The sequence below is a fragment of the Lycium ferocissimum genome, chromosome 8 (assembly GCF_029784015.1).
Source record: "Lycium ferocissimum isolate CSIRO_LF1 chromosome 8, AGI_CSIRO_Lferr_CH_V1, whole genome shotgun sequence".
NCBI lineage: Eukaryota > Viridiplantae > Streptophyta > Magnoliopsida > Solanales > Solanaceae > Lycium > Lycium ferocissimum.
The window spans coordinates 19,271,321-19,286,913 of record NC_081349.1 but is presented as its reverse complement, the minus strand read 5'-3'; the positions used below and the strand labels follow the sequence as shown (position 1 = coordinate 19,286,913).

At 39.4% G+C, this 15,593-nt stretch overlaps 1 protein-coding gene across 1 annotated transcript; it reads left to right on the top strand.

Moving 5' to 3' along the window:
- The first annotated feature begins 11,545 nt into the window (after positions 1–11,545).
- LOC132066101 (uncharacterized) lies at positions 11,546–15,213 on the top strand. Its single transcript, XM_059459486.1, has 4 exons — positions 11,546–11,612; positions 14,548–14,691; positions 14,776–14,923; positions 15,057–15,213. The coding sequence occupies exons 1-4, from the start codon at positions 11,546–11,548 to the stop codon at positions 15,211–15,213; spliced, it is 516 nt and encodes a 171-aa protein (XP_059315469.1).
- Positions 15,214–15,593: the final 380 nt, after the last annotated feature.

Sequence of the window (15,593 nt, the reverse complement as noted above, 5' to 3'; positions counted from 1 at the left end):
CAATTACCTCTACCCCTTTCAAATGGGCGAACTATCACTTTATAATGAATTTATCATAATCTCAATCCCAACAATCATAATCTTCCAATTTGTGGGTTCTAATCAGATTACCCTTTTCAAAACAAATTTTAGGGCATAATTTTCATTTTTATTAGAACCCTAAGTCTCAATACACCATTCTCATCATTATTAATCAAATTCTCATCCTAGAAAGTGATACTCTGACTCCCATGTGATAGAACAAAGAATAAAATCAACATTCCACAATTTATTTAAGGGTTTATCAATTCTAGGGTTCTAGGGCCTTTACCTACCATTAATGGACCTTAGGATAGTCATGGGACTTGAAGAAGAAAGGGGAATGCAGCACATAAAGGATAGGACTTACCTTCAAGGAGGAACTTCCTCCTAGCCTTAGAAAATCGCTTCTCACTTTCTTGGGAACTGATTTGGTGTTATGTGGTGAATGACTTCGAAATTTGCAATATAAAAAATAGGTTTGTGTCTCGTGCAACCGCTGCAGCGGTCATAGCTTCGCTGCAGCTATCTCGCTGTAGCGAAAAATCCCACAGCTAAGGCGAGCCTCATTAAACCCGAATTACGGCGGCAACTGCGCCCCCACAAGGACTCGGCCGTAGCGGCCCTCTGTCCGCTACAGCAGTCGCATCTGACCAGTGACCTCTGATTTTCTACCAGATTTTCATCTAAAATCCTGACATCAATTCGAGGACCTACAGACGCAAACCAAACATGCACAAATATGTAAAAACAGGCTGCGGACTCACTTGTGGCCTCGAAATTCACAACGGAGGCCTAATTTACTAAGTTAACCCCCCAATGAAAATAAGTCAAGTTTTCAAACAAGTGCACATATAAAATCAAATGCCTTTATTTAAGAATTCTCGCCCTTAAGTTATCACGAGACTCGCTCCTAGACTCAGAAATGAACCGACAGGGGTAAAATGGTAAAAATGCATATAACGACTTAGCGGGTCGTTACAGTTTTAAGGAGTCTATGAAACCGTGTCCAGTGGGGTCACTTTTATGTGTGTGTGGCACCTATACATATAAACAGTTGACCACCAAGGCATCTAGGATTGTCTCACTTCTTTCATACTCTAGATCGTGCAGTTAGGACTATGCTTTCAGAAATTCTTCTAACTCGTGTGTATTACGTATTGCAGAAAATGCCTGCAAAAAGAAAGTACACTAGAAGGACGTTAATTACTAGCCAAAAGGATACTACTGAGGACTCTCAGACTCAGGAAGTTCACATCGAGGCTCAGGGGCTTGCACGGATGCGGTGCCCTCGGCGAAACCCAGCTGCGAAAGGCTGCGGAGGTCCGTCCTATAGTTACTTCACAGCGCAGTGCTACTGAAATGGATGTTAGGGGAGCTATTTAGCTGCTTGTCACACCCCAGTCCTGATGGGGCATGATGGGCACTCAGCCCTTACTTAGAGCCGAGCGAACCCACTAGTTCTCGTTATACTCATAGTCTCATTGGGCCCTTAAAGCATGGAATGAAATGCATGATGAAAGTTTTTCAGAAAAAACATTCTTTCCGTCTTTATCAAATCAAATAAGATCTGCAATCATATGAAATCTGTAAAGTAATGCATGATAATACATCGGCTTACAAAGCCGCTTGCAAAACCGACATACTATATACGTGACTCTGTCTGCAAAGTCTCTAACATAAATCATTATACCATGACATGGATACTCGACTCGGCAACACTCCGAAAGAAATGGAGCTCGCCAATCCAAATGGAACATCTTCTAGCCATATCCTCTACTCGTCTCTGTACACACACGTGGCATGAAACGCGGCGTCCACAAGGGACGTCGCACGAATAATGTGCGAGTATGTAAGGCATGAATAATAACATAATATAGATATGAAAAGTAACAATGAGTAAGAGAGATAACCTGAACATCTGGATGCCTCATAAGGCGGATGTCATGCATGCTTAGCCTTTTAAAAAAAACATTTCATACACATACATAGTAACATGCCCGGCCATGAAGGCTCGGTGTGATATATAAGTAGTATCATGCCCGGCCATTTAAGGCTCGGTGTTATCATCATTAGCCCGCGTCCGGGCCTCCCGCGTCCGGGGCGATATCATACATGCCCACTGCAGTGGTGTGCACATCTACGTGCCTGCCCGGCCGACTATAGCGCGGCGCGGTGTGAGAAAATACATACATATATATATATATATATATATAAAGCATGCATAAGAGCCCAATCAAAAGCCACAACTGTATCGGAGTGACGTAAGGTCGGTAGCCTCCGAATATATTATGGAATACTCATCGTCGCTTTGTCTCACCTTGAAGGAACAATTATTATAAGGTGAGACCAACAACAATGAATAAAGTTAAGAAAAGTCAAAAGATAGCTCAATATTCTCATATCGTCATTGAAATCATAAGTTTGGAACCTTTGAACATAAAATCGTTCTCATGATAGTCATCATAATAATATATAGCTCAGGTACATGGAAATCTCTGTGAATAAAATTATCTCATAACAACATGAAATCCGTATGCCTTGGAGCTTGGATAAATAAATCCCTCATGATCATCATCATGGTTATCATATAAGAAATTATTCAACTCTACCATCATAGAAACTTTAAAAGTCATGAATCTCTAACATTCTTGGAAATGAGAGTTTTCATGGAATTCAAGCATAGTTTGGTAAGAAAAGAATCATGCCTTTGGGAGCTCAATAACATCATAAGGATCGTGAGATTCGTGGATTTCTAGCATTTGCGGAAACAATGATATTATGGTACGACATAAAGGTTTATAACGAAAGGATCATGCCTTTAGAAAGAAGGGGACTAGCCTTAACATACCTGGAAGATAATTCTCGACTTCCAACTTACTTCCTGTCTTGCAACTCTCTTAAGAATTATTCGTAGCCTCGTAATCTACATATGTAACCATTCGTAATATCATTAGGGTCATCGTCATACGCTCGTCTTAAACACTTAATGAAAGCCCTTTTAAATTCTGTCGAAATTCGGGCAGCATTTCCCCTGTTTATGTGCCTAGCCCGAAATTCCAATTCAACAACCAACAACATCAACAACAATACCAATAGTAATAACATCATTTCTAACACCAACATATGCCATAAAACAGCCCACACACTGTTTTCTAAATTTCCCAACTAACCAACTTGGGATACGACTAATTAATAACTTTATTTCCGTAAAGAAGTCGAAATTAATACTAACAACATCAATAACAACATCCTCAACATCGTACAAGACAAATATATGTATTTTCATCCAAATTTCTCTTCAACTCTCAATCCATAAATCAACAACATCAACACAACACACCATAACCACTATTCTTGAAATTATTCCTTAATTCATATTGATAGAGAAAGAGATTTAACAATTCATACCTTATTTTTATGAAGGTAGCAAAATCTTCATCATTTTCTTGTCCCCAAGATAACTCCAACACCAAACGAAATTATAATCGCGACTACGGGTTGCCCGGACCTCGATTGATACTTCGTTACTTGAAATTTCACTCAAAATCCTCAATTTTTGTGAGATTAAGAGCCCTTTGTTGCTGAAAATTCTGGAACATTGGAGCATTTTTTGATGAAGAAAAATGGGGTTTTAGCCCTTTTATATTAAATGGGTCGGCATCACTGTAGCTATAGCTATCTGTAGCGGTACTGTAGCATACTGTAGCGAGTTTTGTTTCTGCTTCATCAGCTCAGTTTGTAACGTCTATAATTCTCTACTCCGGTTTCCTATCGATGAACGGTTTGTTGCATTACAAACTAGACTCGACGAGCTTCATTTTAGGCTTTTGTTTCGCCTTAAAACTCCAAATATACTAGGAGATATGTGCCTCCAAAGTTGACTAAAAATCCGTCCAAAGATTTCTCAAATTTTCGTCGAACTTATTTCTCTTCAATTTATTCGACCTTGAAATATTCCGAAACTCTCCATACATGGTATTTGTCATTCATTATATTAAAAATGGTCATGTTCTCGGGTCTCAAAATAGTCTTTCCCGACTACGACTTACGAGATTGTAATTCATCCTTTTTTTTTTCGTTGTTACGTACTTTCCATGGCTTGTGCCTTTCAAAACATCATGGGACGTCTCCGACACTCCATTACTACGGTGAGGTACATGTCATACTCATGCTCTGAAAATGCGGGGTATAACATCCTCCTCCCCTTTAAAAACATTCGTCCTCGAATGTTGAGGCAGAGTTCGCTCCGAGATAGATATCAATGTTTTTACCCGTATTTATCAGTATTTACCTTGCTTACTTGCAGTCTTACTTGCTCGTTAAAACTGAACTTACCCGAATTATGTAATCTATTCTTCTTCTTTTGTAGCCAAGATTACGCCTGTACTCAAGGTCATCCCTTGTTCTTATTACTTGTCTGTCCACTAACTCTCCATGCTTTATCGCCTATCGCGTTCGTTGTTCTTCTTCGTATGCCCTTTCGTTGTTTACGCATTCTTTTATCTAATTTTTGATGTTCTTCCTCTTTATTTACTAATACTTTTATCCAATTTTTTGAAATTCTTGTTCTTACTCTCCTTAAACATAACCTCAAAGCATCACCTCAAAGCACATTTAGCACCCTTTGCTTTCTATAGCGCTTGAATCTTCTTGCGATACTTTATCCTTCAACTAATTTAACACCGTAATGCCTCGCTTAATTTCTCTTTCCTTCAATTGGACTTCTGGTAGTTGGCTAACTAATGATAATTCTTGTACTTATATCAAAAACATCTCAAAACTCTTCTTTAATAATTCATTTCCTTCAATTTATTCTTAAGGTTTCTGATCCTTAGTTCAGCTAATAAATTAGGGGTGAATCCAAGAGTTTGTCGAAAAATAACCAAGATTCTTAATCACGCGTCGAATTCAGATCTTTTCATTCTTGCTTTTGTCTGTAACCTTCATTTGTCCCTTTTCCAATAGGAGCCATCATATTGCTTGCTCCACGAGGTTTCATTGTCACCCGATGGATCTAATCAAATATGATATCCTTTGATCATTTCCTTTGGATTTCTCCTTTTTCTTTTAACCTTTGCCGACTATCGCTTAATAAGTCTTTCCCATAGTTTGAGGCTATTGTCTGTCATTTCGATTTGTCAATCAAGCGAACCTCTTAATTCCTTAAATGTCCATCTCTTTTAATTATATCCTTGAATCCTTTTCTTGTGATCTTGTCGTCCTCTACTTCTACGACTTCACCTTCCGTTGGCTTAGTTCCTTTATTTCACAGCCCTTTATTTCTCTGCTAATTGGCAACTTTCTTATTTAGCTGCGGCACTTTTCCTTGCTTGCTTCTCTAGTGATACTTTATATTCATGTCATTCCATCTTCTTTCTAATGCTTTTGTCGTGCTTCTTAATTCCTAACCATGTCATCATAGTTCCACCTATGGTATCGCCCGTATGGCTTGCAATAGCATTTTCCTTGCTAATGGCTTATTAGTCTCATTAATTACTTTACTTCGGATTACTCATCCAATGCGTCGAAAATACCATAGCTAAGGGATTTGTTATTCAAATGAGACTCAATTCAACCATATACAACAATCCTCGGCACCATTCCTTATATGCTTGCATATAATATTGTCTTGTCATCGTTGTTATCCCCTATCGCAAGATTATACGTGCAACATACTAGTCCACTATTCAAATTGTTTTCAAATCCTTGTTTGAATCTTTCCTCCCATTTACTTCTCCTCTAATCTGAACATCATTACCAAATAACTCATAATCCGGAGACTAAAATAAAATCTTGCTTAATCATCACTTCCTTTCAATAAGAGTGTGCTTCCCTCTTTGAGTCCTTGGCTTTCCTACACCAGTGGCTAACTTAAACTTAACTAGCTTCCATTACTCTTCAAATATTTATTGTCGTCTCCGCACCATTTTATTAGCCATTCCATCAGGATGATCATTCATATGGTCCTGTAACATATACTCTCGCAATTCAATATAAACGGTGACTTACGATTTCACGGCGCAGGAGATATTTTCAAACCTCGTAGTACCGTCGTTGTTGTGCTATCCATAAGCATGTCGTCTTTCTTTCTTTTGACGATCGTTGAGAGTCTTATAAGTATTTCTCTTTTACAACTCTCCTCCTTCCAACGCCGCGATTTTTCTTTAGTAATCCCGTCTGTCCTGATACTTATCCTTGATCACTTATTGGCATTCTCACTTCCTTCATTACCTTTTCGGGGTGCTTCTGTTGCATATTTACTTGTAACAAAAATTTCTCTGGTATGAGCGATTCGAACCATAGCCCGGGACACAACGTATTATATTTGACAAAAACTTATTTCTTTCGATTTACTCAACCTCCATTATCTTGTCATGCCTTCTCTCCCCTGTCTGTTTCATAATATACATGAATTTAGTCCAATTTCACTTTTCCTTTTGCACACCCTTGCTATATTAGTTCCTTTCGAATTTTGACTCCTTCAAGCTGGTACATTTCTTTCTTCCGTACTTGGAATCATTCTAATTCGTCTAATAATGTTGTCATATATCAATAACATTCGAGTATTGATTGTCTATGGTAGTCAATTGGCCGAGCCTAGCGATCCTTCAACTCCTCTGGTCCATGTAATGTCAGAGTCACCCTCATCGCATGGTCTGACTTATTTCTCTTTTGCTAATTGAATTCTTGTATCAAGTCAAATATCCACATATTTTGGACACAATTCAAATCACTTCCTTCTTTTATGCCGTAGAATAGTGCATTACATTCATTCATACGTATATACCATTATGGGTCTGGACCGAAAAAAGAAATTTGCACAGGGGCTCCGCCTTCTTCCGCGACGCGGAAGGAAAGCACAACGTTCGGGACCTTCCGCTTCCTTTCGCGACGCGGACGTAAAGTGCAACTTCCGCGATGCGGCGACGCGGAAAACGCAAGCCCGAGCTTCCGCTCTCCTTCCGCGATGCGAGAAGCTCGCGTAACTCGTTTTCTTCCGCAGCGATGTTCTGAGGCTGATTTTTGAATTTAAGGATCTGATTCTTGGCCTTTCGAGTAACATAAGATCATAACCTCTGAATTGCTTATGGAATGCGCATCGAATCCAAAGGAATAATCGATGATGAGTAAAATAGTATTTCAAGAATCAATCAAATGGCAAGACATTAAGATTCGAAATACAAGGCATGGGAATAGACCGAATTTGTTATAGAGTGCTCATGTTCATGTTCTAGCCGGTTCACGCCAAAGAAGGAGAGAACGAACACCTCACATACCTTACAACCAAGTTTGTCCTTCGCCCGAGCCTATATGTATCGAGGAATATATCATTAATCATACTTTCATCACCTTTTCATCAACTTATAAACACTCTTAGACGTCCTTTTCTTTCTTTCTTCGTTCATTTCTTACTCCCCTTTACGATACTATAGCTTGCTCATCTGTATGTTTATTTCTCGTATATTTATCTTGAAGATCCTCTTAGATTTCAATTGCTCCTAAAAGGGCTCCCTTCCCGTTTGCCACTTAACAATATCTACTTAGAAGTTTTGTAGATCATTCCACAAGGAGTACAAACCCATCTTAATCTCGTATATATTTATATATACTTCTGAATGGAACTTTCCCGTACTTGTTAACTTCCTTCCCATATCAATATCTCTTTGTTACCACTCACTAGCCAATCTAATCTATAAATCGTAATACTGCACTTGGGTTCCTGATGTCAACTTCCTTTATGTTTCCAATAGGTCCCATAACTGTTCCTTCAGTGAACGGCTAATGGTCACATTTTCATTTTACTCTTTCTTTATTGACACGCAAACAATTCAATTTGAATAAAATTTCGGCAGTTTCCTCTATAATTCTTACTACCTCATTCCCGCACACAAAAAAACACATCCAATGCTCTGCGGAGCAATCACAAATACCATAATATCTTGCTCAAGTTCTTATATCAACATCTATCCATGTTAATGAAACAGGAAACATACCTTTCAATTGAATGACTTCAATTCGAGGCAATTTCCTCGTAGTGACATAATCAACTGCTTATCCGTGATCAAAGCATTCAGTTAGAATCCGGGATGTCATATCCTATGATTTAGCTCTATGGCACGATCTAAGATAAGAAAGAAAGGTCAATAGTTCCTAAATGCCCTGCAGCCTCTTGTTTATAAGTATGGCGCGCTTCACACCCATAAACAAGACTCTACTGGACACGACTTTGCAGACAACCCCTAGGACGAACCGCTCTGATACCAATTTGTCACACCCCAGTCCTGATGGGGCATGATGGGCACTCGGCCCTTACTTAGAGCCGAGCGAACCCACTAGTTCTCGTTATACTCATAGTCTCATTAGGCCCTTAAAGCATGGAATGAAATGCATGATGAAAGTTTTTCAGAAAAAATATTATTTCCGTCTTTATCAAATCAAATAAGATCTGCAATCATATAAAATCTGTAAAGTAATGCATGATAATACATCGGCTTACAGAGCCGCTTGCAAAACCGACATACTATATACGTGACTCTGTCTGCAAAGTCTCTAACATAAATCATTATACCATGACATGGATACTCGACTCGAACACCGGAAAGAAATGGAGCTCGCCAATCCAAATTTGGAACATCTTCTAGCCATATCCTCTACTCGTCCGTATACACCGCGTGGCATGAAACGCAGGCGTCCACAAGAAGGGACGTCGCATTTAATAATGTACCGAGTATGTAAGGCATGAATAATAACATAATATAGATATGAAAAGTAACAATGAGTAAGAGAGATAACTCCGAACATCCGGATGCCTCGCCATAAGGCGGATGTCATGCATGCTTAGCCTTTTTAAAAAACATTTCATACACATACATAGTAACATGCCCTACCATAAAGGCTCGGTGTGAAAGTAACATGCCCGGCCATGAAGGCTCGGTGTGATATATAAGTAGTATCATGCCCGGCCATTTAAGGCTCGGTGTTATCATCATTAGCCCGCGTCCCGGTGCCTCCCGCGTCCGAGGCGATATCATACATGCCCACTGCAGTGGTGTGCACATCTACGTGCCTGCCCGGCCGACTATAGCGCGGCGCGGTGTGAGAAAATACATACATATATATAGCATGCATAAGAGCCCAATCAAAAGCCACAACTGTATCGGAGTGACGTAAGGCCGGTAGCCTCCGAATATATTATGGAATACTCATCGTCGCTTTGTCTCACCTTGAAGGAACAATTATTATAAGGTGAGACCAACAACAATGAATAAAGTTAAGAAAAGTCAAAAGATAGCTCAATATTCTCATATCGTCATTGAAATCATAAGTTTGGAACCTTTGAACATAAAATCGTTCTCGATAGTCATCATAATAATATATAGCTCGTGTACATGGAAATCTCTCGTGAATAAAATTATCTCATAACAACATGAAATCCGTATGACTTGGAGCTTGGATAAATAAATCCCTCATGATCATCATCATGGTTATCATATAAGAAATTATTCAACTCTACCATCATAGAAACTTTAAAAGTCATGAATCTCTAACATTCTTGGAAATGAGAGTTTTCATGGAATTCAAGCATAGTTTGGTAAGAAAAGAATCATGCCTTTGGGAGCTCAATAACATCATAAGGATCGCGAGATTCGTGGATTTCTAGCATTTGCAAAAACAATGATATTATGGTACGACACAAAGGTTTATAACGAAAGGATCATGCCTTTAGAAAGAAGGAGACTAGCCTTAACATACCTGGAAGATAATTTCGACTTTCAACTTACTTCCTGTCTTGCAACTCGCTTAAGAATTATTCGTAGCCTCGTAATCTACATATATAACCATTCGTAATATCATTAGGGTCATCGTCATACGCTCGTCTTAAACACTTAATGAAAGCCCTTTTAAATTCCGTCGAAATTGGCAAGATTTCCGTTTACGTGCTTAGCCCGAAATTCCAATTCAACAACCAACAACATCAACAACAATACCAATATTAATAACATCATTTCTAACACCAACATATGCCATAAAACAACCCACACATTGTTTTCTAAATTTCCCAACTAACCAACTTGGGATACGACTAATTAATAACTTTATTTCCGTAAGGAAGTCGAAATTAATACTAACAACATCAATAACAACATCCTCAACATCGTACAAGACAAATATATGTATTTTCATCCAAATTTCTCTTTAACCCTCAATCCATAAATCAACAACATCAACACAACACACCATAACCACTATTCTTGAAATTATTCCTTAATTCATATTGATAGAGAAAGAGATTTAACAATTCATACCTTATTTTTAGAAGGTAGCAAAATCTTCATCATTTTCTTGTCCCCAAGATAACTCCAACACCAAACGAAATTATAATCGCGACTACGGGTTGCCCGGACCTCGATTGATACTTCGTTACTTGAAATTTCACTCAAAATCCTCAATTTTATGTGAGATTAAGAGCCCTTTTTGGTGGCTGAAAATTCTGGAACATTGGAGCATTTTTTGATGAAGAAAAATAGGGTTTTAGCCCCTTTTATATTAAATTGGGTCGGCATCACTGTAGCTACAACATTTAAGCGGTATCGTAGCAGACCGTAGCTTGGCTTTGTTTCTGCTACGCGATTCCGTTTGCAATGTCTATAATTCTCTACTCCGAGGTCCTATCGACGAACGGTTTATTGCATTACAAACTAGACTCGACGAGCTTTATTTAGGCTTGTGTTTCACCTTAAAACTCCAAATATACTAGGAGATATGCGCCTCCAAAATTGACTAAAAATCCGCCCAAAGATTTCTCAAATTTTCGTCGAACTTATTTCTCTTCAATTTATTCGACCTCGAAATATTCCGAAACTCTACATACATGGTATTTGTCATTCATTATACTAAAAATGGTCATGTTTTCGGGTCTCAAAATAGTCTTTCCCGACTACGACTTACGAGATTGTAATTCATCCTTTTTTTTTTTTTTCGTTGTTACGTACTTTCCATGGCTTGTGCCTTTCAAAACATCATGGGACGTCTCCGACACTCCATTACTACGGTGAGGTACATGTCATAGTCATGCTCCGAAAATGCGGGGTATAACACTGCTCACCCAAATTGTTACTAACCAGGCTCAACGTCAGGAAACGGCTCCTAGCAGTTGCAGGGTGTTGCTCATATTTTGTATAAGACGTGGGAATAGTCTTGAGGGAAAGATGCATCCCCAATAGTTTGGGATGAGTTTGTAGATGCTTTCATTAACCGCTTTCAGCCGATTGAAGTCAGAGAGACGAAGGCCTACGAATTTAAGAGACTCAGGAAGAATGATATGAGTGTGAATGAGTACTATCTAAAGTTTGTTTCCTTAGTTAAGTATGCTTAGTATATGGTCCCTAATATAAGGGCCTTAGTTAGGCGATTTGTGTTGGGCCTTATACCCGACTTATATGGTGATGTAAATATTACTGCTCAGAATGAGAGGATGACTATCACCAAGATGGTTGCTTTTGTTTAGGGTATTGAGGACAAAATGAAAGAAGAAGAAGCTCTTCAGAAAGAAAAAGACAGAGAGTTTAATAAAAGAGCTAAGTTTGCAGGTAACTTCAGTCATGGGGGAGGTGGAGGTAGGAAATTCTTCAAGAACAAGTCATCAGCTCGCTCCATCTGCAACCAGTGCCCCAGCCCCAAAGTTCATAAATGATCAGTAGAGATAAAATTTCAAGCCAACCTACTCGTATTCTCGGGCTAGTGTGGGTCAGAAGACTTATGATAATCCGGTTTGCAGTAAGTGTGGTAAGAGACACCAAGGGGAGTGTCGCATGGGTATGGATACATGCTATGGGTGTGGCCAGCGGGGCTATTTTCAAAAGGACTGTCCATCAGCTAGACAGGGTACCGGTGGTAACGTGGCTCAGTCCACTAATTCAGCAGCTCCTCGGAATTCTCAAGCCCAGTCAAGGCATGGTGTAGTTAAGTCTGGAAATGCAGGAGGAGGAAGGAACCACTTGTATACTTTAGAAGGTCGTCATGATACAGAGGAACGTGCGAATGTTGTCACAAGTACACTAACAATTTTCACTTTCGACGTTTATATCCGTATGGACCCAGGATCCACTCTATCTTATGTAACCCTATTTATTGCTAAGAAATTTTGGATAGAACCAGAAAAGTTGCATGAACCCTTTGAAGTGTCCACTCCAGTTGGAGATTCAGTTATTGCTAGACGTATTTATAGGGGTTGCCAAGTTTTAGTCTATTACCACAGAACCATAACCAACTTAGCAGAATTAGAGATGGTAGACTTTAATGTGATCATGGGTATGGATTGGTTAGCCTAATGTTATGCCACAATGGGTTGTAATACCAAAATCGTAAGATTTTCAGTAGTATCCCGGGGTGGATTTATTTCCTATCTTAAAGCCAGAAAGATGATTTACAAGGGGTATATCTATCACTTAATTTGAGTCAGGGATACAAATACCTAGATCCCAACTCTCCAGTCCGTATCAATTGTTAATGAGTTTCCAGAAGTTTTTCCAGAGGATCTTCCCGAAGTTCCTCCCGATAGGGAGATAGACTTTAGAATTGATCAACTTCCCGGCACTGAGCCGATATCTCTTTCGCCATACAGAATGGCTCCAGCTGAGTTAAAAGAGTTAAAGACCAGTTAAAAGATCGTCTTATTAACAAGAGATTTATTAGGCCTAGTGTCTCACTTTGGGTCGCGCCAGTCTTGTTTATTCGAAAGAACGATGGTTCCTTACGCATGTGTATTGACTACTACCAGTTGAACAAAATTACCGTTAAGAACAATTATCCTCTCCTCAGAATAGATGATTTATTGACCAACTTCAGGGTGCCCAGTGTTATTCTAAGATTGACTGCAGATAAGGATACCATCAGCTAAAGGTTAAGGAAGTTGATATTTCGAAGACCGCTTTTAGAACCTGTTATGGTCACTTCGAATTTCTTGTCATGTCTTTTGGGTTGACAAATGTGCCAGCTGCTGTCATGGACCTCATGAATAAAGTCTTCAACCTTATCTTGATCTTTTCGTCATTGTCTTCATTGAAGATATTTTGGTGTATTCTGCGTAAGGTGAACATACGAGACATCTCAGAATAGTGTTGCAGACACTTCAGGATCGTGAGCTTTATGCTAAATTTTCAAAGTGTGAATTTTGGCTTAAGTCTGTGGCATTTCTAGGCCATGTAATCTTAGGTGAAGGTGTGGATGCCGATTCTAAAAAAATAGATGTCGTCAAGAATTAGCCCACATCCACCTCAGTTTCAGATATAAGAAGTTTCTTGGGTCTGGCAGGCTATTATAGGCATTTTGTAGAGGGTTTTTCCTCTATCTCAGCTCCATTGACTAAGTTAACTTAGAAGAAGGTCAAATTTCAATGGTCAGATGCGTGTGAGCAAAGTTTTGAAGAGTTGAAGAAGAGGTTGATTTCTGCTCCAGTTTTGACGCTACCAGAGGTAACCGAAGGGTTTCTAGTTTATTGTGATGCTTCAGGAATTGGTCTCGGATGTGTTTTAATGCAGCATGGTAAGGTTGTAGCTTATGCATCCCGACAACTTAAGGCTCATGCAAAGAATCATCCGACTCATGACTTGGAATTGGCAGCCGTGGTTTTTGCACTTAAGATATGGTGTCATTATTTGTATGGAGTGCATGTTGACATTTTCACCGATCACAAAAGCCTGCAGTATATTTTCAAGCAAAGAGAGCTGAATCTTAGACAAAGAAGATGGCTCGAATTGCTTAAGGATTATGATGTAGATATTCTCTATCATCCAGGGAAGGCGAATGTTGTAGCCGATGCTCTTAGTTGGCTTTCCATGGGAAGTTTAGCTCACGTTGAGGTAGATAAGAGAATTATGACCAAGGAAGTTCACCACTTAGCTAACCTAGGAGTTTGACTCTTGGACTCCGAAGATGATGAAGTTGTTGTTCAGAACAGGGCTTATTCCTCCCTAGTGGCCGAAGTGAAGGAGAAACAGTTTAGTGATCCCTATTTATTGCAGCTGAAAGAGGGGATTCACAAGCATAAGACAACGGCTTTTGAACAAGGGGGAGATGATGGTACCTTAAGGTACAGAGGCAGGCTATGTGTTCCAGATATTGATGAGCTTAGAGAGAGAATTATGTTAGAAGCTCACAATTCCAAGTATGCCATCCACCCAGGTTCCACGAAGATGTATCATGACCTTAAGGAAATTTATTGGTGGAATGATATGAAAAAGAATGTCGCAAATTTTGTAGCTAACTGTCCGAATTGTCAGCAAGTGAAACTCGCGCACCAGAGGCCTGGTGGGTTGGCTCAGAATATTGATATTCCAGTTCGTTCATCCCATAGACATGATTCGATTTGAGTGATTGTGGATTGACTTACTAAGTCAGAGCACTTCTTGCTAGTTAAGACCACCGATTCAGCAGAAGATTACACCAAGCTATATATTCATGAGATTGTCAGATTGCATGGGACCTCAGTGTCCATTATTTTAGATCGTTGTGCTCAATTTATAGCGAACTTTTGGAAATCCTTTCAGAAGGGATTGGGAACCAAGGTTAACCTCATCACAACTTTTCATCCGCAGACAGATGGTCAGGCAGAGCGTACTGTTCAGACTCTTGAGGACATGTTGAAAGCACGTGTCCTAGATTTCAAAGGTAATTAGGATGACCACTTGCCTCTCATTGAGTTTGCTTATAATAACAGTTATCATGCTAGTATCAAGATGGCACCATGTGAAGCTCTGTATGGGCCAAAGTGTAGATCACCCATTGGTGAAGTAGAGTTGTTGGGACCAGATTTGGTCTATCAAACTATAAAGAAAGTCAAATTGATTCAAGAGCGATTGAGAACGACTCAAAGTCATCAGAAGTCCTATACAGATGTCCAGTGCAGAGATTTAGAATTCTAAGTTGATGATTGGGTATTCTTAAAGGTTTCTCCTATGAAAGGTGTGATGAGATTTGGCAAGAAAAAAAAAGCTCAGTCCTAGATATACTGGACCATATAGAATCCTGCGAAGGGTTAGTCAAGTAGCTTATAAGATTGAGTTGCCACAAGAGTTGGCTGCTGTTCACCTAGTGTTCCATGTGTCTATGTTGAGAAACTGTGTGGGAGACCCGTCGTTGGCTGTTCCTGCTGACACTATAATTGTTAAGGATGCCCTAACCTATGAGTAGATTCTCGTGGCTATTCTTGATCGTCAGGTTCATAAGTTGAGGACTAAGGAAGTAGCCTCAGTAAAGGTCTTGTGGAGGAGTCAAAAAGTTGAAGAGGCTACATGAGAAGCTGAAGAAGACATGAAATCTAGATATCCTCATTTGTTTGAAAAGCAAGCAATGAGCGTTCAAGGTAAATACCTTCCGAATCCATGTCATATCCCTTACATGTTCATGCCTCACGTGTAACGTTCACGTTCATGTATTCAGTACCCATGTCTCATGTTTCAGTGATCATGTTTTCATGAAACCATGTCATATCAGTTCAGTTCCCATGTTCCATGTCATGTTTTCTTCACGTTCATGTATTCAAGCCATGTACAGTCTCAGTCTTAACCATG